At 37.3% G+C, this 25,600-nt stretch overlaps 2 protein-coding genes and 1 long non-coding RNA gene across 4 annotated transcripts; 2 read left to right on the top strand and 1 right to left on the bottom strand.

Moving 5' to 3' along the window:
• Positions 1 to 1,986: 1,986 nt before the first annotated feature.
• LOC147394443 (uncharacterized) lies at positions 1,987 to 6,067 on the bottom strand. Its single transcript, XM_086453302.1, has 3 exons — positions 5,812 to 6,067; positions 4,514 to 5,694; positions 1,987 to 3,297 (listed from the first exon to the last, which is right to left on the bottom strand). The coding sequence occupies exons 1-3, from the start codon at positions 6,065 to 6,067 to the stop codon at positions 1,987 to 1,989; spliced, it is 2,748 nt and encodes a 915-aa protein (XP_086309428.1).
• Positions 6,068 to 12,088: 6,021 nt separating this feature from the next.
• LOC147394442 (uncharacterized) lies at positions 12,089 to 14,778 on the top strand. Of its 2 annotated transcripts, XR_015181288.1 has the most exons (4): positions 12,089 to 12,911; positions 13,014 to 13,094; positions 13,314 to 13,372; positions 14,487 to 14,778. It is a non-coding gene; the product is annotated as an uncharacterized LOC147394442 (long non-coding RNA). The 2 variants fall into 2 exon arrangements; XR_015181287.1 differs by lacking the exon at positions 12,089 to 12,911 and having other exon boundaries at positions 12,926 to 13,094.
• An 8,950-nt stretch (positions 14,779 to 23,728) lies between these two features.
• On the top strand, positions 23,729 to 24,271 carry LOC147394441 (uncharacterized). The gene has a single exon (XM_086453301.1). It carries the CDS (start codon positions 23,729 to 23,731, stop codon positions 24,269 to 24,271), a length of 543 nt encoding a protein of 180 aa, XP_086309427.1.
• The last annotated feature ends 1,329 nt before the right edge of the window (positions 24,272 to 25,600 follow it).

Here is a 25,600-nt window from a genome sequence, read left to right as displayed (position 1 = left end):
CGATTTTTGTTTGTAGTCTTATGAGAGTGATTGCATGATTGTGAGACAGCCACGACAATAAGATGGTAATATCCTATCATTTGACTTTGGAAGAAGAGTGACCGTTCATTTTAAAAGCCTTGGATCTTGTGAAAAATCATAAATTATCATTTTTATCTTTTGAAGTTAAATTTAAGCCATCAACATTAGAGGTTTGTAATGTACTTTTTCTTAAACATTGTCTTATTTCTCCTATTGAGACAATGCTACACGAAGTTACAGGAAATATGGGCTATAGAGGATCCACACACAATCAGGAAATTGATCCTTTGTTGAGCATTTTATCTATATCCTTATGTCGCGCAAGTGTAAGTTTGTGAAATAGCCCAATCAATAAGATATTAAAATTCCATTGTTTTACTTTAGAACAATAGTAACTTTCCATTTTAAAGCTTCGGATCCGGTTAAAAATTTATAAATTTTTATTTTTATTTTTTTAGAATCAATTATTTGCCATCAACATTAGATGTCTATATTGTATTATTTTTAAGCATTGTCTTCTTTCTCCTATTGATAGAGTGTTACATGATGCTACAAGAAAAACGGGTTACAGACGATCCGCTCCCAAAGGGTGAATGAATCCTCTTTAGCAATTTTTGAGTGTAGCCTATATAGTGCGATTGCACGGTTGTGAAACCGCCACACAAATAAGATGGTAAAATCCCACCATTGATTTTTGGAAGAACAATAATTGTCTATTTTAAAAACCTTGGATCTAATTAAAAAATTATAAATCTTCATTTTTATATTTTTAAAATAAAAGCTAAGCCATCAACATTTGAGGTCTGTATTGTAATTTTTCAAATATTGTCACCTTTCTCCAATGACGAGAGTGTTATATATGAATCTATAAGAAAACTGGGCTGCAGAGGATCCACTCAATTAAAGGAACAGATCCTCTAAAGCGCTTTTTGTCTATGGCGCGATTGCACAATTGTGAAATCACCACATGAATAAGATGGTAAAATACCACCGTTTGACATTGGAGAACATTGACCATCCATTTTAAAAACCTTTGATCTAGTTAAAAATTATAAATTTTTATTTTTTTAAAATCAAATCTAAGCCATCAACATTAGAGGTATGTATTGAGATTTTTCTTAAACAACGTCTTTTTTTCTCTTATGGAGTGAGTGCTACATGAAGCTACAAGAAACCTGAGGTATAGAGGCTCCTTTCCCATCCAAGGAATGGATCCTTTGTAGTGCTATTTTTTTTGTATCCCTATGTAGCGTGATTGCGCGGTTGTGAAACCGTGACGTCAATAAGATGGTAAAATCCCACCGTTTCAATTTGGATGAACAGTGACCGTCCATTTTAAAAGTTTTGTATATTCTTAAAAAATTATATATTTTCATTATTAGTATTTTTATAAATAATATCTAAGCAATCAACATTAGAGGTTAATATTGTACTTTTTTTAAAATATTATCTTCTTTCTCCCGTGGAGAGAGTACTACGGGAAGTAACAGGAAACATAGGCCACAAAAGATCCGTTCTCATTCAGAGAACGGATTCTCTATAACAATTTTTGTCTGTAGCCCTATGTAGTGCGATTGCACGGCCTTGAAACTGTCATGTCAATAAGATGGTAAAATCCTTTTGTTTGACTTCAAAAGAACAGTGACAGTCCATTTTAAAAGTCTTCGACTTATTAAAAAATTATAAGTTTGCATTTTTATATTTTTTAAATCAAATTGAGTCTATCAACATTAAAGTGAAGTAATGAATTTCCTGTAATGTCTTCCTCTCTTACTTTCATTGAAGAGAGGAAAGCTTTATTTATAGAAGATACATTCCTCTTATGGGAGATTTACACAGTGTATACTTTCTATAAACATAATGTCAAAGAGAGAAAGTTTCCTTATTACATAGATTTCTAGATAAACATTCCTAACACAGAGATATCAAAGAGGGCTCTCATATGGCAGCAACATCTAGGAGATCCTATAGTGCAGGATTCTTGTGATTACCTTCTATACGCCCCCTCAAGTTAGGCGGGCTTTCTTGAACGGTTAACTTGGATCGAAGAGTAGAAAATTGCGGATAAGTGAGGCCCTTGGTAAATATATCGGCAATTTGATCTTTAGAGGATATGAACCGAACATCAAGAACTCGACTAGCAACTTTTTCGCGCACAAAGTGATAATCAATCTCAATATGTTTAGTGCGGGCATGAAAAACCGGATTCGCGGTAAGATAAGTAGCACCAATGTTATCACACCAAAGTATAGGGGGAGAGACATTAGAAATACCAAGTTCACGTAGAAGAGATTGAATCCATGTCAAATCAGCTGTAGCAATAGCCACTCCTCTATATTCGGATTCAGTACTAGACCTGGAGACGGTCTTTTGTTTGCGGGCACTCCAAGATATAAGGTTCGGACCTAGAAAAATGCAATATCCACTAGTAGAACGACGATCATCTGGACAACCAGCCCAATCGGCATCAGAGAAAGCACTCAAGGCAAAGGATTTGGATGGTCGTAGGTGAAGACCATAATGAGTTGTATTCTTGAGATAACGTAAAATATGTTTAACAGCATTCCAATGCTCTTCAGAAGGATTCTGCATGAATTGACACACCTTACTGACAGAGAATGCAATGTCTGGTCTAGTAAGAGTGAGATATTGTAAAGCACCAACAACACTCCGATATTGGGTTGGATCAGATAACGTAGAGCCAGAGTGCTTGCAATCCATGTTAGACCCAGTGATAATGATGTCATCAACGTAGACAAGCATATAAATCATAGACTGAGGCGTGGATTTGATAAATAAGGAGCTATCTACTTTAGAATCAAGGAAGCCAATGTTCTGAAGAAAAGAACTGAGCCGATGATACCATGCTCTCGGTGCCTGTAAAAGACCATAAAGAGACTTATGTAATCGACACACGTGATGAGGGAAGCGAGGATCAGTGAACCAAGGAGGTTGTTTCATATACACCTCCTCATCAAGGACGCCATGAAAAAAGGCATTTTGAACGTCCAGCTGATGCAGCGGCCATCCTTTAGACAATGCAATACTTAGAACAGTGCGAATAGTGCATGGTTTAACAACCGGACTGAATGTTTCACCGTAGTCAATGCCTTCTTGTTGATTAAAGCCCTTAGCAACAAGACGGGCTTTGTAACGCTCAATGGACCCATCAGGTTTCCTTTTTAATTTGAAGACCCATTTACTGCCCACAATATTCAACTTTGGAGTAGAGGGAACTAAACTCCAAGTACCATTTACGTATGAGTGCATTAATCTCTGTAACCATGGCAAACCGCCAATTAGGATCACCATTTGCTTGAGAAAAACATGTGGGCTCATCCAGAACGTCATTAGGGAGAGGGTGTTTGGTGGCAGTGAAAGCTTTGGGCTTAAAGACACCCATTTTTCCTCTTGTAATCATAACATGGTCATTTTGCATCATAGGGGGAACAGGAGATGATGGTAATGGCGACTCGATTGAATCATGTTGGTGATTTAGGGGAGGTTGGTTGGTTGGAGGGGAATGTGATTAGTCAAAAGGTAAAGATGTGAGTGGTCGAGAGACACGAAATGATGAGGGTAATATAGGGGAAATAGGTGGTGAGGAAATGGGTGGCAAAATGGGCGATTGTAGAGGGAAGCCATGTGGCATAGTGGTGTTCAAGGGTAGCAAGGGTTGTAGGAATGGTGCAGATATTGGAAAGGAAACATGATGTAAAATAGGCGAATAGCTATTCTTCAAAGCCACAAATGGGAAGGTCCCTTCATCAAATACAACGTGATGGGAAATGTACAAACGATTTGTGGGTAAGTGAAGGCATCGATAACCTTTATGAGAAGGATTATACCCAAGAAACACACAAGGGAGAGAACGAGACTAAAGCTTGTTAGCGTTGTAAGGGCGAAGGTATGGATAACAAGTGCACCCAAAGACACGAAGAGTAGTGTAATCAGGGTTTTTGTTGAATAAGACTTCAAGGGGAGACTTGTTATGAAGGACCGAAGAGGGGAGGCGATTCACCAAATAGCAAGCAGTTTGAAAAGCATCGGCCCAATAGTCATAAGGAGTAGAAGCAGTAGCCATAAGGGTAAGTCCTGTCTCGACAATGTGTCAATGACGACGTTCTGCTAAGCCGTTTTGTTGAGAAGTGTGTGGGCATGAGAACCGATGGGTAATGCCATGAGAATCAAAAAAGGACTTGAATTTACGAAATTCCCCAGCATTGTCAGATTAAAAGACTTTGATCTTTCGACTAAGTAAATTCTCAATTTTGGTTTTAAAGGAAATAAACACTGTCAAAGCATCAGATTTATGAGATAAGGGAAAAATCCAAACATATCGACTAAAAGCATCCATAAAAAGTAAGTAATATCTAAAACCATCACGAGATATAAAGGGTGAAGGACCCCAAATATCAGAAACAATTAACTCTAGTGGAGATTTATAAATGGTTGAACTAGAAACAAATGGAAGTTTGTGACTCTTGCTAACTTGACAAGAAGAACAAAAACTAGACTCTTTGGTCCTAATAGGAAGAGAATGAGATGTGACAATAGCTTTAACAGTTTTCATCATAGGGTGCCCGAGACGTTGATGCCAAATGTCCAAGGAGGTACGTTCACCAATGAAGGCGGATGGGAAGATAGGAGATGGTGGAGTGTCATGATAGCATCCTAGTGAGTAGAGACCTCCCTTATTCGGCCCTTGAAGAACTACCTTCCCCGTGCATCGGTCCTTAACAACAAAAAAGGTTGGGTGAAACTCAAAGATAACATTATTATCAGAAGTAAATTTAGAAACTGATAATAAGTTTGTGGAAATTTTAGGAACATGAAGAATGTTGTCAAGAATGAAGGTTTTATTATCATGGGTGAAGGTGGACTTACCAACATGAGATATGGAAAGGTTAGAGCCATTACCAACATGCAACTGATCCGGACCATCATACTCGGAACGGATGTGAAGATTGTTCAAATCAGAGGTAACATGATTAGTAGCACCATTGTTAGGATACCAGTTGATGTCAGATGGGAAGGAATGGGCAGCCACATAGGCAGCAACATTGGGTGTGGTAGATGAAGGATGATAACTCTGATCAAACCTGTACCAACATGTCCCTGCTGTGTGGTTCTTGCGGCCACATAATTGACAAGGGCCAGCCTGTGGGGATGGATGCTGAGGACGTTGTCCTTGGTGATTACGACCATTGTTACGGCCATGATTGCGTCTGCGTTGCTGATTTTGTTGGCTTCGTGTGTAGGGTGGAGGGCCATGTGGACCACGTTTGGTGGTAGCAACATTAGCCAGCGGGGATGTTGATAGTATAGCATGTTGTGAATTAAGACGCATCTCAAAAGCCATTAAATGGGCTTGAAAGTCATCCATGGGTAAATCCTCAAGGGTAGCAGTCAAGGAAGTCACAACAGCATCGTATGTAGAGTCAAGGCCATTGAGAATACACTGTTGTAAATCAGATTCTGGCATAGGATGACTGGACGCAGCAAGGCTATCGGCGAGCTGTTTCGCTCGGGAAAAATAATCTGACATAGATTGACTACCTTTTCGTATGGTCTGTAGCTCGCATCGGAGGTGCATGAGGTGAGCACGAGAGCGTGAGGCAAATTGTTTCTCAAGTGCGAGCCAGACTGCACGAGTGGTGGTGTGTCCAACAACTTGAGCAAGCACAGGTTTTGTGAGAGATGACAGAAGCCAGCCAAGAAGCACTTGATCTTTTTTTCGTCAAGTTAGATAGGCGGGATTGATGGAGCCATCGCCATTGGGGAGCATACGAGGGGGACAATGGAGAGACCCATCAACGTAGCCCTCTAAGTCGTAGCTGATTAGTAAAGGCATGAATTGAGAACGCCATAGCAAGTAATTATTCCGGTCAAGTTTAACAGAAATGAGGTGGTGAATGTGAGTGAGGGAAGGAGAGGGAAGAGGGAGGGCATGAGGAGATGGTGTTTGAAGGATGGGGCTAGAACAGGATGTCTGTGTGGGAGAACTCTCAACCACTTTGTTTGAGTTGGAAGAATTGGCAGCCATAGGTGATGAAGAAAGATTGATCGACTACTTTGATACCAAGTGAAGTAATGAATTTCCTGTAATGTCTTCTTCTCTTACTTTCATTGAAGAGAGGAGAGCTTTATTTATAGAAGATACATTCCTCTTATGGGAGATTTACACAGTGTATACTTTCTATAAACATAATGTCAAAGAGAGAAAGTTTCCTTATTACATAGATTTCTAGATAAACATTCCTAACACAGAGATATCAAAGAGGGCTCTCATATGGTAGCAACATCTAGGAGATCCTATAGTGCAGGATTCTTGTGATTACCTTCTATAAGGTCTGTATTGTATTTTTTCTTAAACATTGTACACTTTCTCCATTAGAGAAACTGGTACAAGAAATATTGGATACAAAGGATCCGCTCCCATTCATGGAACAGATCCTCTGTAGTGATTTTCATCTGTAGCCAAGATCTGATTAAAAATAAAAAATTAAAAAAAATTCAATTTTTTAAAATCAAATCAGGGCCATCAGCACTAGAAGTATGTATTATAATTTTTCTTAAACATTGTCCACTTTCTCATATGGAGAAAGTGTTACACGAGCTATAGGAAACATGGGCTATAGAGGATCTGCCATTAGGGAATGAATCCTTTGTAGCACTTTTTGTTTGTATCCCTATATAGCGCGATTGCATGGTTGTGAAATTGCCATGCCAATAAGATGGTAAAAACTCATCGTTTAACTTCGGAAAAACAATGACCGACCATTTTAGAAGTCTTGAATCCGGTTAAAAAATTATAAGTTTTCATTTTTATTTTTTTAATAAAATATAAGCCATAAACATTAGTGGTCTGTATTGTACTTTTTCTTAAAAATTATGCTCTTTCAGTTATGGAGAGGATGCTACATGAAGATACAAGAAATATGGGCTACAAAGGATCCACTCACATTCAAGGAATAGATCTTCTATAGTGCTTTTTGCCTGTAGTCCTATGTCCCACGATTGCACGGTTTTGAAGCCACCACATCAATAAGATTAGGGCTGTCAACAGATAGCTATCCGATCGGATAGTGCTATATCTGAATTCAAATTAGAAAAAATATATTGATATCCGAATTCAAATTCGAATCTGATCGGATATTATTAACCAAGATTCGAATTCGAATTCGAAAAACATATCGGATATCCAATATATTCGACTCGATAAAACCCTAACAAAAGTAGATTCAATCGGCAAAAATCAAATCAATTTTCCTAATTTCTTCAGAAATTATAATCTGCAATGTATTTCAGTCTATAAAATCAAATAAGCTTTGATTTTTGCAAAAAAAAAAAAAAAGATTTTAAAATCAAATAAACTTTGATTTTTGAACAAAAAATTATGAAAAATTCGAATAAAATATACGGTTTTACACAGAGAGAGAGAGAGAGAGAGATAAAGTATCTACCTGATGATCGCCGACCGGAGAATATGTGGTTATGGAGCTCGCACAATCGACAAAAAGAGGGTTTTAGTTTTACTGTGTGTGTGTGTGAGACAGAGAGAGAGAGGAGGAAACACCAACCTTCATGTTCGCTGGCCGGAGAAGAGGGTGGCTATGGGGAGCTGCATAGTCGAAATCCATCGTCGAAACCCACGCTGGTTCTGCGTTTTGGTTGAGAAGATAAACATTCAAGTTAAATTTCGTTGTAAAACTTGAATACACAAGGATATATATATATAGGGAGCGGTTCAGCAGCCCCTTATGGTGCCCCATATGGTGCCACGCACTTTTTGTAAATCACTTTTGATGGGATTACAAGTTTTGGAATAGGCTGATTTTTTGTGAGGATGATCTCTACAGCGAAGAGATCATCTTCACAAAAAATCAGCTCATTTTGAAATTTCTAAGCCTAGTTTACAAGTTGAAGAATCGTGGACCGTCCAATTTTTGTAAATCACTTTTGACGGAGTTAGAAGTTTTGGAATGAGCTGATTTTTGGTGAGGATGATCTCCTCATCATAGAGATCATCCTCACAAAAAATCAGCTCATTCCAAAGCTTGTAACCCATGTTTTGAAAAATGCGTGGCACCATATGGGGCACCATGATGGGGCTGCTGAACCGCTCCCATATATATATATATATATATATATATATATATATATATATATATATATATAAAAGTTTTATTATATAACATGAATACATAATACATGTATTTATAAACGGAGCGTATATTATCAAATCAGATTTTGTAATATCCGAATTCGTATCCGAAACTCATTCGAATGTTAAAATAACATCCGAATCCGATATCCGAAAACTTTGGATAATATCCGATTTTTCGAATTCGAATTCGAATTTCGGCTATCCATTGACACCCCTAAATAAGATGGTAAAATCCCATCGTTTGATTTTGGAAGAACAATGACCATCTATTTTAAAAGCCTTGGATCTAGTTAAAATATTATAAATCTCTTTTTTTAAATCAAATGCAGGCAATCAACATTAGATGCCTCTATAGTACTTTTTCTTATACATTGTTTTCTTTCTCCCATGGATAGAGTGGAACGCAGAGCTACAAGAAACATGGGCTTCAAAGGGTCTGCTTCAATTTGGGAATAGATCCTCTGTGGCGTTTTTTGTCTATAGCCCTATGTAACACGATTGCAAGGTTGTCGACTATCCTTTTTAAAAGCCTTAAATCTGGCTAAGAAATTACCAATTTTCATTTTTATTTATTTTTATAACAAATTTAAGCTATCAACGTTAAAGGTCTGCATTGTACTTTTTCTTAAACATTGTCCCATTTCTCTTATGGAGAGAGTGCTACACGAAGTTATAGGAAACCTGGGCTACAGAGGCTTTGCTCCAATAAAGGGAATAGATTCTTTATAGCCCTTTTTGTATATAGCCTTATGTCGTGCGATTGCACGGTTTTGAAATCACCATGTCAATAAGATGGTAAAATCCCACTATTTGATTTTTAAGAATAATAACTGTCCATTTTAGAAGCCTTGAATCTTGTTTAAATTTAAAATTTTCATTTTTATTTTTTTAAATTAAATATTGGCCATCAAAATTGGAGGTTTGTATTATAATTTTTCTTAATCATTATCATCTTTCTCCTATGGAGAGAGTACTTCATGAAGCTGTAGGAAACAAGGGCTACAGAAGATCCGCTCCCAAAGAGATAACAGATCCTTTGTGGTACCACTACAAAAAAAAATGTAAAATTAGAACACAAGGGTAAAACGGAATTAAGCCGTTTTTATTAAAAAACGGTATTAAACCGTTTTATTTTTAAAAACCGTTTTATCCGACCCGATATCCGTCTCTTTAGATGGAACGAAAGTCCTCTCTCTCACTCTGCTCTCTCTCTCTCTCTCTCTCTCTCAATGTCAGTCGTTCTCTCGTTTCTCTCACTCGATCTCAGTCGCTCTCTCGATTCTCGCTCTCTCTAGATCTCAGTCGCTCTCCCTCGATCTCATCTCTCTCTCGCTCAGTCACTCGCTCGATCGTCTCTCTCTCTCTCTCTCGATCTCAGTCACTCTCCCTTGATCTCATCTCTCTCTCGCTCAGTCACTCGCTCGGTCGTCTCTCTCGCTTAGTCGCTCGCTTGATCTCAGTTGCTCTCACTCGATCTTATCTCTCTCTTGCTCAATCGCTCACTCAATCGATCTCTCGGACTAGGTACTCTCTCTAATCCCTCTTTTCCTGAAATAGGGAGATCTTTGGATAGTTTACAGTCAGATCTTGCTTCAACGATTGAATCTGGTAGGATTCCTGGATCAATTGTGTATCGTTACTTCGAATTGGAGAAGTCTGCAGTGTTTCGATGGTAGCTTCAGTTTGGGGGATTTAAGGAGCGATTGTTGGCTGATGATCTGTTCTTGACTAAAGTTTCCATGGATTGTCATGTTGGAATCTTTACTAAGGTTTTATAATAATTATTTTTTCTTTTATATTTGTTGGTTTGATGTGATTTGATTTCATTTTACGTCGATGATGTTTCTCTTGTTTGTGAAATCTCGGATTTCTCGCCTTGCTATGTATATAATTTCATGAATTTTTTCAAGTAAATATGGTTAACTGGAAATACTATTACATTGATAATCTATATTGATTTGGAGGAACTGTCTTCATATCTCCAAATCAATATAGGTTATAAGCTATATAACGTTGATTTGAAGTTTAATTCTGGTTTTATAAATTTCAACCTTGTGGAATCTTGCCAAAATAATAATTATAAAGCATTTTCATCATCTGCACTATATTGTTTAGGAGAAACAAACTTCTTAGTCCTTAGAGACCCAACCAAATTATATTGTTTCACTGATGTTTTTCTACTTTTATGTCATTTGATGCTTTCTTTGATATAGTATGTAAATATTTTGGATTTTTTGAGACCCAGCCATCCAATTTTGGATTTTTTTGAAATAAATATATTATTATTATGTAAATATTTCAATTTATTGAACAAATTATGTGATTTTATTGGTATAGTATATGGTTTAATGTACTAGGAGTGAAGATCTAAAAGCTTTTTTTAATCAAAGTGTATGTTACATCATCTGTTGAGGACCTCTTCTAAAGTAGGAAGTAGAAAACTTGGATCATTTACCACAGGATGCATAGAATCATAATCTTTTTCTTGTGTATCCTGAGGCAAATGTTCCTGTATCTCATTCCCATCTTTAATTTTTATTTATTTGATCCAAATTTTGTTTTTGTCAAATGTTATTGTTTAGAGTCTGTTTGGATGTCTAATATGGTAGTATCGATTCAATTATTTAAGTTTCAAGTAACTTTTAGGTGGGAAGATTGAGGGTGACCTATCAATTGCCAATCACCATTACTTACTCCTGATCCTTTGGAATTTAATTTTATAGTAAACGTGACATCTTACCTGATCCTGTTTCATTTCAATATTATGTTGGTCACCATTTTTGTGGTAGTGATGTTGCTCTTGTCTTGTGGTATGGCTACTGCAAATCTGCAACTCAACCTTGGTAAGCACATCAAACCATATCCATGTTTTATGCAATTTGTGTCTCAACTCTTAAGGCTTTAATGGATCAGATCAGACCTGAAATCAGATCAGTTTTGATTCGATAATTTCGAATCTAGATCAATATTTGGGTTCCAATAAGGATCTAATTTGATAATATTTACCGAATCCGAACTATATTACTATGCTAACAAAATAAGATGTATTTTTATTCCCATTTTATAGGAAGACGGTTTCTTGGTGTATCAACTGAATCCGACTATGGGCAAACTTATAAAACAATAGGAGCTGGAGGCTATGGTGGCAATAGAAGGTAAGATGTCATTTAAGTTTCAAGTAATAACTGACTATGTTTTTATGTCAACTAACCCCTTTTTAATTCCGCCATTATAAAATTAATATTTTACACTGCCGGCCCCAAGCCCCGATAAAGGAGGAGGGAAAAGGATGATCCAAAGAGTATTAAAATGCTAACAGGTATTGCTTTTCTTCCTCTTTTTTCTCATTCTCACATACAGAAGTATTAATAGTGAGGTTAGTAATGAGAGTTTCTTATAATAAAATAATAAAAAATAAGGACAGTATGAGTGGTTTAACACTTTTTGATATCAATGAGAACATTTGGGCCCTGAATAGCCACAGCAAGAAAAGAAGGTAAGTTTCTTAGTCCATGTTCATTACTATTTTGTTGGGGAAAAAATGCTCTTGCCGCAAAATAATGCAGTCACACAGAATCAAGCTTTCCTTATATCAAATTCAATGCCTATTGCATGGAATTAACTTATGAATATGAGTTCGATTTTTTACCCTTAGAGGCAAAATATCTATCCTTGTTCTACATATTTGGCCTTTTGGGATCATAAACATTAGTCAATACTTGAACTCTTGAGTTCTTGATCCATCTTCACCCCTTAATAGGAAATCAATGCAACTTTAACATGCTTATTGAGAATAATGAGCATGTGGGATGTCAATAGTGAAACAGGAGGTGGTTACTATTGAAACTGACTTTTTATTCCGTCATTGATAGGTTTGGAGGCTGATCACACTGTTCATATGTATGTATGTATGTATATATGTATGTATGTAGAACTTTTAAGGGAATCGTTTGCTTGGGGTTGTGGAGCCATAGGTTATAATATCAAAGCCTCACGAGAGCATGTCCTTTAGACATTAGAGACCAAGAGCCAGGAATCAAGCTGAATGTTCGTCATTGAATGCCACATCTCTGTTTTCTAATCAAGATTCTTTTGGTAAAATAAAAAGATTCCTCTCCTATAAAATAGTGCTTCTCTGGCCAGCTTGACAGCTCTCTTTGTTACATTAAAATAAACCTAAGGTGTTGGTCTCAAATACCCATCTCTCGTGTTGGTCTACTACTCCATATTCTTTGGTCCATCTCCTTTGGACGTTTGCACCAAAATTCAGTCTGATTGATGAATTATAGCCGTAGGATATGGACCTTTTTCATAGTAAACAAAAAATGTGATTTATTTGTTTCTCATTTTACAGAAGACGAAATCTAAAACCACAGCTTTGGATAGAGTTGAATTGAGTCAGTATTCTTGTTGCTTATCCTGATATTTTGGTTTAGGCATAGATGATGATGATGATTCTGCTTTACTTGAAGCTTTTTAAAATTTCAATCGAATCTCAAAATCTTTGTCGAGAACAACTCCATCCTTGTGAATCCCAGCTGCACAGACAAGGGCACAAACAAACATCACAACAAGGCCAAATCCAGTGGTGGATGCTCCTGGTATCAGTAGTAGTGGCTTGGTAAGAGAGATGGAAAGGATGTTGGGTGGCTTGTAGGATTCCTCTCAATTGAATCAGATGATGCAAAGCTTGTTCTCTAACCCTCAGTACATGAACCAGGTATATTTGTTATTTTATATATATCATTGAGCATAAAACTGTTTCTTATTTTTCTTTCTTTAACACATTTGTCTTGCTTGTTTGATTCTCGGTCTCAATCAGCTTGATTCCAATTCCCAATTAAGAGAAATGATGCAAAACCCAGAATTTCTTCCACAAGAGACATCCCTTGAAAGAATGCAGGTACCGTCCCTTTATCTTTTGCCAAGTGAGCATGTTAAATAGTGAGGCTGACACATTTCCCGGTCCTGCTTTCTGTGATGTAAGATTGCCAGTGTTGAAGAGGGACATCGTATTCCTCGATTATTTTTCGTGATTTAGATTACTATAGCTAGTTGGTACATGCTTGTTCTCCGTTGTTTTTTATTTTTATTTTGACTTTTATTTTATAATTTTCTGCAGCAAGTTTTGGCCTTACAGCAATCACTTTTGTCTAATCTTGGTCAATCGCAATCAGCACAGTGAGTCAAGGCATCTACCAATTGCTATAAATCTTTGCTTAAATTTACTTCACAACCATAATGTTCATTTTCTGTTGGAAGGCGACTCTCAAGCACATATAGTAGGCTATGTAATGCCTTAATTTAGTGTGAAATCCTTGTCTTGGTTGTTCATGGACTGTTTCATTTGTTTATTCTTTGGGTGACTGTGCGGGACACTGAGTTAGACTTTATGCTCACGTGGAGGTGTGCATAGAGCCAAAGATTTTTCTCTCATATCATTAGGAAAAGCATCGATGTTTCTGTGCACACCTCCTCGTCAGCACAGTCACTACATGCAGATTGTTTATGATTATATATTTAGATATGGATTTATTTGTTTTCTTGCTGTTTATTTCTTCTCTTTTTTATGATGATGGTTATGCTTTATGAAAATTCTATTGGTAGGATGTATATGTATGATAAATGAATTAAGACTATGTATATAATCAGGTTATAACAAATTCTAAGTTGGTCTTATAGGGTAAGTTATTAGTGATGTATAACTGATCAATTACTTGCAATCATGTACATTAACTTGCCATTTTGACGATTTGGGTGTGGCCCAAATGTTAAGATACTGTGTATTTGAGTGAGATAAAAACAATTAGGTTTGAGTTTTCTTGGTCATATTGTTGGCTGAGATGATCTCATTATTCAAATTATATCTCCGAGTGATGAAGTACCATTGAATCGGTAGTGCATTTCAGCTTGGAATGTGTAGAACAACACTCCACTCAGAAGGATAGGTTGTTGAGTATGACTTGGTCATATTGTTGTCTATCAAGTTTCTTTCAGACTATGAACAATATTTCCCCTCTATTTTTTGCAGTTTTGTTTTTTTTTTTTTGGTGTTGTAATCTATATTGTTTTTTGTTTTGTTTTTAAATCAGTGCTTTGTTTGCGTCTCTAATCTATATAGTTGAGTTGTGTCTCTCATGTTTCTTAGCATTCTTGTGTTGTTTTTGTACTCATATGTAATTTTCTTAGATGGATTCTTTTTGTTCTTTATTTGCTGTATGCCTATATCAGTAATAGATTTCATCTTGGGGATATGTGTGAGTATTAGTTGAGTTGTGTCTCTCATGTTTCATAGGTGAATGAAGGAGAATCAGAGTAATCCCACACATTTTTCTCAGTGTCTAAGGGATCCCAAAGCTTCAAACCCAAAGTTGAATCTGGTTCGTTAACTTGAATACATAGATGAAGTGAAGATGGCTTCAAGATCCTGTTTTTATTAGTAGATGTAGATTTCCCATCTTGAAACCTTTTTTCTTTATTATTGTCTCGAAGAGGAAGAGTAAGAGGGACCCTTTTTTCTGAACTACTACTTTGTTGCTTCTTGTTGTTGGGAACTGCATTTTTCTTGTTGTCGAATGGGATGATGATTTAAGTGTAATTGGTTTGGATTTGTAAATTATGACTCATTGCAACTCTTTTTGTATAAATTAATGTGATAGAGAACCTTGATGTTCTCTATTTGGATCTATTCTAACCGTGGGTAATAGGCAAGTAGCAAAAAAAAAAAAAAATAAAATAAAATAAAATAATTTTAAATATCAATTTATAACACTTTTAGATATTGGTTTATAACCGATTTCTAAAGTCTCAGACGTAGGACATCAGTTCTATAAAATCCGATGTCTCAAATCTTTTTGAGTTAATGTGTGCTGTTATATAAAGACGCAGATTAGGAAGGGTTTTAAGCCGTTCCAAATTCCGAGATCTGGAACGGTTTTGAACCGTTCCAAATCATGAAACATAGAACGGCTTTCAGCCGTTTAACCTCATTAACGACGCCTCGATTATAGACGGTCTGCAAGCCGTTTCATAATGGCTTAGGAACGGTAATAAACCGTTCCTAATTTCCATATTTGTTGTAGTGTACTTTTTATCTGCAGCCCTATATAGCGCTATTGCATGGTTGTGAAATCTCCACGCCAATAAGATGATAAAATTTCACATTTGACTTTTGAAAGATAAATTGTCCATTTTAAAAGCCTTGGATCTAGTTAAAAAATTAATAAATTTTTATTATTTAAAAATCACATCTAGGCCATCAACACTAGAGGTTTGTATTATATTTTTTTCTTAAACATTGTCCACTTTCTCTTAATGAGAGAGTACTCTACACAAAGCTACAGGAAACATGGACTATAGAGGATCCACTCTCATTAAAGTAACGAATCCTCTATAGCACTTGTTAGCGGGATTGCATGGTTGTGAAACCACCATGTTAATAAGATGGTAAAATCCCACTATTTGACTTTTGAAGAATAATATCCATGCATTTTAAAAATCCTGGATTTGGTTAAAAAATTATAAATTTTCGTATTTATTTTTTTAAAATCAAAACTAAACTATCAACATTAGAGGTCTATGTTGTATTGTTTCTTAAACATTGTCACATTTTTCCTATGGAGAGAGTGCTACATGAAGCTACAAAAAACATGGGAAAAAGAGGACGCTTTCTCATTCAAGGGACATATCCTTTGTATCATTTTTCATCTATAACCCTATGTAGTGCGATTGCTCAGTTGTGAAGCCACCACGTCAATAAGATGGTATAATCTCAGTACTTGACTTTGGAAAAACATTAACCATCAATTTTAAAATCTTTTGATATGGTTAAATAATTATTAATTTTTATTTTTTAAAATCAAGTACAAGCAATCAATATCAGAGGTCTGAATGGTACTTTTTCTTAAACTTTGTCCTCTTTGTGCATTGGAGAGAGTGCCACACGTGCTCACATAGTACTAGAAACATGGGCTACAAAAGCTCCGTTCCCATTCAGCAAACAAATCCTCTGTGATTGAATGATTGTGAAATCGCCATGTCATTAAGATGCTAAAATCCCATCGTTTAAGTTTGGAAGAATAGTGACCGCCCATTTTAAAAGTCTTGGATCTTGTTAAAACATTGAAATTTTTCATTTTTATTTTTTTGAAATCTAATTTTAGGCTTAGAGGTTTGTATTGTAATTTTGGTTAAACATCGTTCTCTTTCTCTTATGGAGAGAATGCTACATGAAACTACAGCCCTATATACTGCAATTACACAGCTGTGAAACCACTACGTCCATAAGATGGTAAAATCCCACCATTTGGCTTTGTAAGAATGGTGACTATCCATTTTAAAAGCTTAGGATCAGGTTGAAAATTATAAATTTTCATTTTTTGAAATCAAATCAGGGTCATCAACACTAAAGGTCTTTATCGTACTTTTTCTTAAACTTTGTCATCTTTCTTCTACGGAGAGAGTGTTACACAAAACTATAGAAAACATAGGTTACAGAGGATCCATTTCCATTCAGAGAATTATTTTTGTTTGTTGCTCTATATAGCGTGATTTCACGGTCGTTAAACTGCCATATCAATAAGATGTTAAAATCCCACCATTTGACTTTGGAAGAATAATGACCATCCATTTTAAAAGCCTTGGATCTTGTTAAAAAATTATAAATTTTTATTTTTATTTTTTTAAAATCAAATCTAGGCCATTAACATTAGAGGTATGTATTGCACTTTTTCTTAAACATTGTCATCTTTCTCCTATGGAAAGAGTGTTATACGAAGTTATAGAAAATATGGGTGTAGGCATCAAAATTTCAAGGAGGCATTTACAAATTATTATAAACAAATATCCCTAATTTTATAATGGGCCTCAAATCCAAATTGAGTCCATTAAATGAGAACGTGCCTTTTACAAGCCTGGGTTTTCGGCTTTCGCAGATAAAGTCCGTGACGTAAGCAAATTCAAGTGATCCACACATTAAGCATTGGGCCTTACACCCAAACAAATGAGTTCGGCCCAATAATAATCCATTAAATCCTTAAATGGGATTTGGACAAATTTAGTCTCTTAAACAAATCAATTAAACTTCTTTAAATTGGGGGTATAATTGGAAAGCTAAATTACTTTTAAGTCTATAAATACAAGAACCTCTCTCATTAAGAGGGGATCTGGATCACTTTCTCTCAGAAGACAGAAGCTCTCCCTCTAGAGAAGAAGAAGCTCCCAAGCCCTCTTCCAGAGATAAAACAAAAGTTCTTCAGAGATCCGGACTCCGACTAAAGAGAAAATCAAGCATAAAGCCTTTCTCTGGAAGTCAAGAAAACCTTCTCAGCCGATAAAGCACGAAGCCCGAAGAGAAAAAAATCTACAGAAACTCTACAGAAGATCAAGCACAAAGCAAAGCCACCGACCAAGCAACCTTCTCAGTGGATAAAACGCGAAGTACGGAGAGAAGAAAAGCTACATACATCGTCACTATTTTTTTTTGTACTTGACTGTTAATCAGAGGAAAACACTGAGATTTGTATCTACTTTTCATAAAAAAAATCAATAAAATCATTTGTGATCATATTTCACGAATCTCGAGGTAGATCCATAGAAATTTATTGTCGACAAATTTCTGGCACGTCCGGTGGGACTATCTCAACCTCTCATCTTTCAGTCAATTGCAAAAACATCACCTAAAGCATCGATGGCATCTCGCAACATCAACGCTATCGCATCTGCCGCTACTGAGAAATGTAAGAAAATCCTTTCTTCCAATCTTGAGTCTGATCAGGTTACTAGTCGCGATCATCATGTGACATGAACAATGACAAAGACTGGTGGAATCAAGCTAATGGAGCCTCTCCAACATCACTCTAAGAAACGTGCCACAAAAACGGCACTTACCACGAAAGAATCGTGGGCGGACGTGGTAGAAGACGACTCGTAAGATTCTAGATCTGATTCGAAGTCAAGCGAGGGATCGTCTAGATCTTCATCGATTACTTCTTTGTCACAAACTCACACATCCATCAGAGCAGTGATGACAGCTGAAGCGCTAACGATGAAGGAACAAGTTGCTCAGATGGCAGACACCATCAACAAGTTAACAAAAGTAATGGAAGAAAAAGATATTCAAATTGCAACTCTCGCCAGTCGTTTGGAGTAGAAAGACAAAGAGAATGAGTCGAATGCTGGACCCTCACATCCTCCAGGATTCACCCCTGAAGTATACATGGCTCCGCACGAAGAGGAACAACGAGCAGACTATTCTGGTTCACGAAAAGCTACTCGAGATCCACCGCAAGGGTTTGTTGCCTCGCTTTCTGTTCAACAACTGCAAGCAATGATTACTGACAACATTCGTGCTCAGTATGAGGGTATGTCACAATCCTCATTGGTCTACTCCAAACCCTACACTCAACGCATCGAACAAATGCATCTTCCGGCAGCATATCAACCACTAAAATTCTAACAGTTTGAAGGAAAAGGCAATCCAAAGCAACATATTGCCCATTTCATCGAAACTTGTAACAACGCCGGTATATTCGATGATTTCATGGTGAAACAATTCGTTCACTCCCTCCGAGGCAATGCATTCGATTGGTACGCTGACTTGAAACCCAACTCAATAGACAGTTGGGATCAACTTGAAAGAGTATTCCTTGGCCGTTTCTACAGCATCAGAAGAACAGTGAGTATGGTGGAGCTCGCTGCCGTCAAACAAAGGAAAGATGAACCAGTCATTGAATACATAGAGCGATGGAGAAATCTTTCCCTCAACTGCATGGATCGACTCTCCCAATCTTCTGCTATCGAGATGTGTGTTCAAGGGATGCATTGGCAACTCCTTTACATCTTGAAAGGAATCAAGCCACACACTTTCGAAGAGCTGGCTACTCGAGCCCATGACATGGAGTAGAGTATAGCTATGTATCAGACTCCACGACCAAGCGAGTCTCGAAGACAGGAAAAGAAGGACGGCAAGTCCTTCAAAACTAAAGAAGTCTTGTCCACCACCACCAGCAAACCTGTCAAAATCACAGGTAAGAAAAGAGAAGATCAACTGCGAGCTGATTCAACACAAGAAGAAGGAAAAGCTTGGAAAACTCTCAAAGAACTTGAGGTGAAGGAATACCCTTTTCTTGATGCTGATGTCTTGGGCATGTTCGAAGAGCTGTTGAAATTAAAGCTCATTGAACTTCAAGTGCCCAAACTACCCGAGGAAGCAGGTCGCGACAGTGATCCAAAATATTATTGTTATCATAGGGTGATTAGTCATCTGATTGAAAAATATTTCGTCTTCAAAGAGAAGATTATGGATTTGGCACGTCAAGGGAAAATTGAACTTGACTGTGTCGAAAATGTGGCTACTTCCAACATGACCTTTGTCACTTTTGGATCTTTTGATCCAATACTTTTGACAAGTCAGTATGCTACGCAGATTCCATCTCCTCAGATCACCAAAATTTTACCTAAACCATCACAACTCATATCCGTAGATTCTGATGTTGAAAAGGCCCATCCCGCACTTGGGGCAAGGTCGCATCAAAGAAAAATCATCACCTTTCCCACTTCACTTCAACAAGGACCACAATCTCATTCGGCTTCAAAATCAAAGTCAGACATCTCAGAGTCTGTTTCAGTTGATGACGAAGGGTGGACAGTTGTCACTCGTCGAAAAAGACATCCTACATATGTGCCAACTCCTTCTATTTCGAAGTCAAATAAAAAGAGAAAAAAGTCAAAACCAAGTACAGGGTCAAAGAAACGAAAGAGAGCAACAAAGAAGAAGGTTTTCCGAGTTCCACCCGCAGACCCTGAATACATCTTTCAACAACCTCCCCGTGTGCCGGTTACTCTTTTAGAATTCTTACCAAGGAAGCCTGCACGGTTTCATGTCACCAAGTGGAAGCGGAGGTGCTCGAAAATGATACTGATAGTAGATCAGAAGAACATCCTATTACTTCCAGTGATGGAAATCAGAAACTTGAGAAAGACAATATCACCTCGAAAATGAAAGATTTGCAGGTTGATTTGGATTTCTCCAATGAACTCCAAAAGGTTCAGTATGCTTCAAAGTAAAGCTCAACTGAATTAAAGCAGGAAGATCAACCCAATATAGATCCACGAGAAGACGGTCTGTGTATGACCACAATCACCTTCACTGACGAGGATCTCCAATTAGGGTCTCGACCTCACAATAGGCCTCTTTATGTTACAGGTTATGTGAGAGAAACTAAAATTCAAAGAATCCTCCTGGATTGTGGCTCTGCGGTCAACATCATGCCAATTCGTATTATGAAACAAGTTGGCATCTCATCGGATCAACTTACTCGTAGTAAGTTGATGATTCAAGGTTTCAACTTAAGAGGTCAAAGAGCGATCAGCATGATAAAAGTCAAACTCTCTATTGCAGATTTGGAGTCAATAGCGCTCTTTCATGTGATTGATTGTAAAACTTCATATCACTTGCTTCTTGACCGACCGTGGCTGCATGAAACTGGAGTAGTACCATCCACGTTACACCAGTGTTTCAAATATTACCAAGATGGTATGCAAAAATGTGTAATAGCTGAAGATCAACCATTTGACAAGGTAGAAACATATTTTGTTGATGCAAAATTCTATTTTGGAGGCGACGTTATTCAAGATACACTTCCAGTTTCGATACCCCCTTCTAGTAAGCAAAAACTTGACGAAGAAAAGCATACTATAAATGATGCCGAGAAGATTTCTGGTCCTCAGTTTCAGAAAGAACATGTAAAGAAGCAAGAATCAGAAACTCAACGAATCAAGGTGAATCAATCAATGGTGGACACGTCATCCACAATTGTGTTGCCAACCCCAATGCTTCGTTACATGCCGCAATCGAGACGGAAGCCGGGACAATCACCTTTAAAGAGATTTCTTCAAAGACCAAATATTCTGTCTCTAAAATTACACTGGAGACGTTGAAAGAAGAGTTAACCTTTTCGATTACACCTCTCCAAAAATCTTACATAGTAAGGACACCCGTGGAAAACGTTGTCCCAACTACGTCAACTACGAAGAACCATGAAGACAACCTTGCAAAAGTAGAGTTCAAAAGTTGGTTCGGTCCTAAAACTTCAAAACTATTCAAGATTGCCGATTATGAAAAAGGTGAACCTGTGCAGTTGGGTGAATTACCACAAACTGATCAAATTCATGGTTTAACTGCAACACAAGTCAAACTCATTCGAGTTGGAGAAAGAATTTCATTCACACGAGCAGGGCTAGGATATACGCCAGAGGCTCCAATCAAAATTTCTAAGATGAAGACGGCTTCTTCACAACATATTATGGTAGAGGTCATCGATGAGTCTGTAAAAGAAATACCAATTCCACGAACATCGGTCTTTGATCGAATTGGTGGTTACATCTCGACCACGTCGGTATTTGATCGATTGGGTGCTTTAGATGATCATCATGATGTACAAATTCATAAACCACGTGCGTCTACTATATCTAGACTTGATTAGAATGTTGGAGTAAAAATATGAAAAGAATCGCGACATCGACCTAAGCAAATAAATAAACATGTGGAGCATAAAGATAGTAGTGGTTTGCATAACACTATTCCATCTAGCATGAAACGACAAACGGCTTTAGAGGTCTCGATATCAGATGCATTGGTGGTGAAGCGATGCACCATCATCCTCACAAACCAAACGAGCAACAACAGAGCTTCAACTATTGAAATAGACAATTCTGAAGATGTCGTTTCGGTAAATCATATTACCATTGAGGAATTCCCTGAAGAAGATTCCACGTCGTCAGATGAAGAACTCGAAGATGCTCCATCGATCTTTGAAGAAGGCGGACAAGCCACTGTAGACGACTTGAAAGAAATAAATCTTGGGACAATTGAAGAGCCGTGACCCACGTTCGTCAGCACTCTTCTAAACCAGCATGAAGAATCCGAGTACCTCAAGTTCCTACAAGAGTATAAAGATGTATTTGCTTGGACTTACAAAGAAATGCCAGGACTTGACCCGAAGATCGTTGTTCATCAACTCGTAGTTAAACACGGAGTTCGTCCAATAAAACAGGCACAACGTCGTTTCGACCAGAGTTGATACCACAGATTGAGACAGAGGTCAACAAGCTGATAGAAGTTAGCTTCATCCAAAAAGTAAAATATCCAACCTGGATTTCCAATATAGTTCCGGTAAGAAAGAAGAATGGACAAATTCGAGTATGTGTTGATTTTCGCGACTTGAATAATGTATGTCCAAAAGATGATTTTCCACTCCCAATCATAGAACTTATGGTTGATGTGATTACAGGACATGAAGCCTTGTCCTTCATGGATGGATCTTCTAGTTACAATCAAATTCGAATGTCACCAAAAGATGAAGAGCTTACAACCTTTCGTACCCCAAAAGGTATATACTGTTACAAAGTTATGCCTTTTGGACTAAAAAATGCTGGTGCTACTTACCAGCGAGCTATGCAAAAGATCTTTAATGACATGCTACATGATAAAGTCGAATGTTACGTTGACGACCTAGTAGTAAAGTCCAAGAAAAGGGAAGATCACTTACAACATCTACGTGATACTTTCGACAGATTACGGCGGTATCAGCTCAAGATGAATCCATTAAAATGTGCTTTTGGAGTTACCTCAGGCAAATTTTTAGGATTCATGGTTCGGCATCGCGGTATTGAAATCGACCGAAATAAAATTGAAGCCATTCAAAAAATGTCGGCACCAAAGAACATTCATGAACTCAAAAGTTTACAAGGTCGACTTGCCTACATTCGTAGATTCATCTCAAACTTAGCTGGGCATTGTCATCCCTTCAATCGATTGATGAAGAAAGATACATCATTTGAATGGGATGAAGCTTGTGAGAATGCTCTGAAAAGCATCAAGGAGTATCTTCTCAAGCCTCCTGTTTTTTCTACACCAATTCTTGAAAGGCTATTGATTCTCTATATTAGTGCACAAGAAGTGTCACTAGGAGCATTGTTGGTTCAAGAAAATGTCGAAGGAAAAGAAGGTGCACATTACTACTTGAGTCGAACTCTTGTTGGAGTAGAAGTAAACTATTCACCCATCGAGAAGACATGTTTAGTGCTCATCTTTACCACAAAGAAACTCTGGCATTACATGTTATCACACACAATTCGATTCACTGCGTGAGCTGATCCACTCAAGTACATCATGGCAAGGCCAGTCTTGTTGGGAAGACTAGCTAAATGGGCCCTTCTCTTATCAGAATTCAAGATTATTTACATCCCTCAAAAGGCTGTAAAAGGACAAGCATTAGCCGACTTTCTTACTGATCATCATATTCCAGCTGAATGAGAATTATCTCATGACTTGCCTGATGAAGAAGTATTCTCTATTGATGTGCTTCCAGAATGTTCTTTGATGGCGCAGCTAGAAGAGATGGAGCAAGGGCAGGTGTAATTTTTATCACCCCACAAAATGAAGTATTGCCATTCTCGTTTGCCTTGATGAAGCTATGTTCAAACAATGTTGCAGAATACCAATCTCTGATCATTGGTTTAGAACTCGGGCTAGAGATGAAGTTACACCAACTCTACGTGTATGGGGACTCACAACTTGTCATTAACCAACTCTCGATAGAGTATGACGTTCGAAAACATGAATTGGTACCTTATCACCAGTATGCTACACAACTTCTGAGTCAGTTTGAAGACGTCATCATCAAATACATACCAAGAGCCGAAAACAAGCAGGCTGATGCTTTAGCTAGTCTTGCTGCAAGTTTGGCTATGCTAGAAGAAGAGACAATGAGTATCCCTATCTACCATATGTGGGTACTACCTCATTTGATAGAGAAAAATTGTGAATCGCACGAAGCAAACACCGCCGAAATAACGGAAGTCAAAGATTGGAGACAGCCACTTACCGACTATCTACAGCATGGGAAGCTGCCAGATGACTTAAAACACAGAATTGAAATACGTCGTAGGGCACCTCAATTTTTATATTTCAATGATAAGTTATATCGTCGCTCTTTCGACGATATCTTAATGAGATGTCTCGAAGATGATGAAATCCGAGATGCTTTAGAAGAAGCATACTCTGGAGTGTGCGGTTGAAAGCGCCCTCGATCCGTGGGGTGCGCGGATCCGCTTTTGATCCTTGAGGTTTGGAAGTCGCCACCTAGTTATTGTGGTCTAGGAACCAAACTGACTCTAACATGGATAAAAAGAACTAATCTACCACAAAAAATCTGAATTCGGGGATCATGTTACGGGGTTGGAAGGTGTTAGGCACCAACACCGCCCGCCCAAAGCTGGTCTCTACTAACTTTCCAAATATATCACATTGCTAAAAACCTAGACAAAAATAAAAAAATTACATACCTTTCCGATAGCAAGGATTTTGTTCCCTCAGATCTGAAAAAAAGAACTCCTTGTACTGTACTCCCTTGCTTCGTTCTGTCTCCGGATTTGACTTCGAATCTCCTAGATCAAGGTATCTCCTTGTTTTTGGATCTAAACTCTTCAAGTTTGTTGCGGATTTGGGGGTGTTTTTGGAGGGATTTTAGGTATTTTCTAGACTAAAATTGAAGGAGGGATGTTAGGTAAGGAGTTGGGGCTCCAAAACTAGGATTTATGGGGGGCTAGGGGAGCTTCTAGACCTACTTCTCTTAGGGTTCATGATTTGATACGAAAATAGGGTGTGAGCACCTCTATTTATAGATTTTTTTGGGGGTTGATTTGGATAGAGTTAGTATTTAATTAGAGTTCTTTTAATTAGAGTTGTGTTTTAGTTAAACTTGTTTTAGGTATAATTGTGTTTTAATTAGAATTATTTTAGGTAGAATTGTTTTTAAGTTAGAACTCTATTAGATAGAGTTATTATTTAATTAGAACTCTATTATGACTTTTGGTCTTATTTGATTGACTTTTAATGTTTTGACTTTAGTCTTAATTGATTGACTTTTAATATCTTGACTTTAGTCTTGCTTAATTGACTTTAATTTTGACTTTAGTCTCACTTGATTGACTTTAATACCTTGACCTCAGTCTTGCTTGATTTACTTTTAATCTTTGGAGAACCCCCCTCTAAAATATCTTTAATTCTTTGGACCCCCAAATGGAGGGGTCCTTAAAGAAATATCTCACGAACCCTGAACAATTTTACTTGAGAGCCCGATTGATCGATTTTTTTAATTCAAAATTTTAAATTAATTTCATCAATGTGTCACTTTAATTATTTAATATTTTATTTATTAATTTCAAAAATTTTGATTATGAAAATTGTGAAATTACCGTTTTGCCCCCAGAGAGGACTTTTCACGTTTTAAGTCGATTTTTAATGTTCTAGGATGTTTTAGAATCGATTTTTCATAAGGAATTCAATGAAAATATTATTTTGTGTTATTTATGAAATTTTTTGTGTGAAATAATCATGAACTTTAT

Source organism: Akebia trifoliata, chromosome 9, assembly GCF_017979445.1.
Source record: "Akebia trifoliata isolate Shusen 1 chromosome 9, ASM1797944v1, whole genome shotgun sequence".
NCBI lineage: Eukaryota > Viridiplantae > Streptophyta > Magnoliopsida > Ranunculales > Lardizabalaceae > Akebia > Akebia trifoliata.
This window is presented reverse-complemented; position numbering and strand designations above follow the sequence as displayed.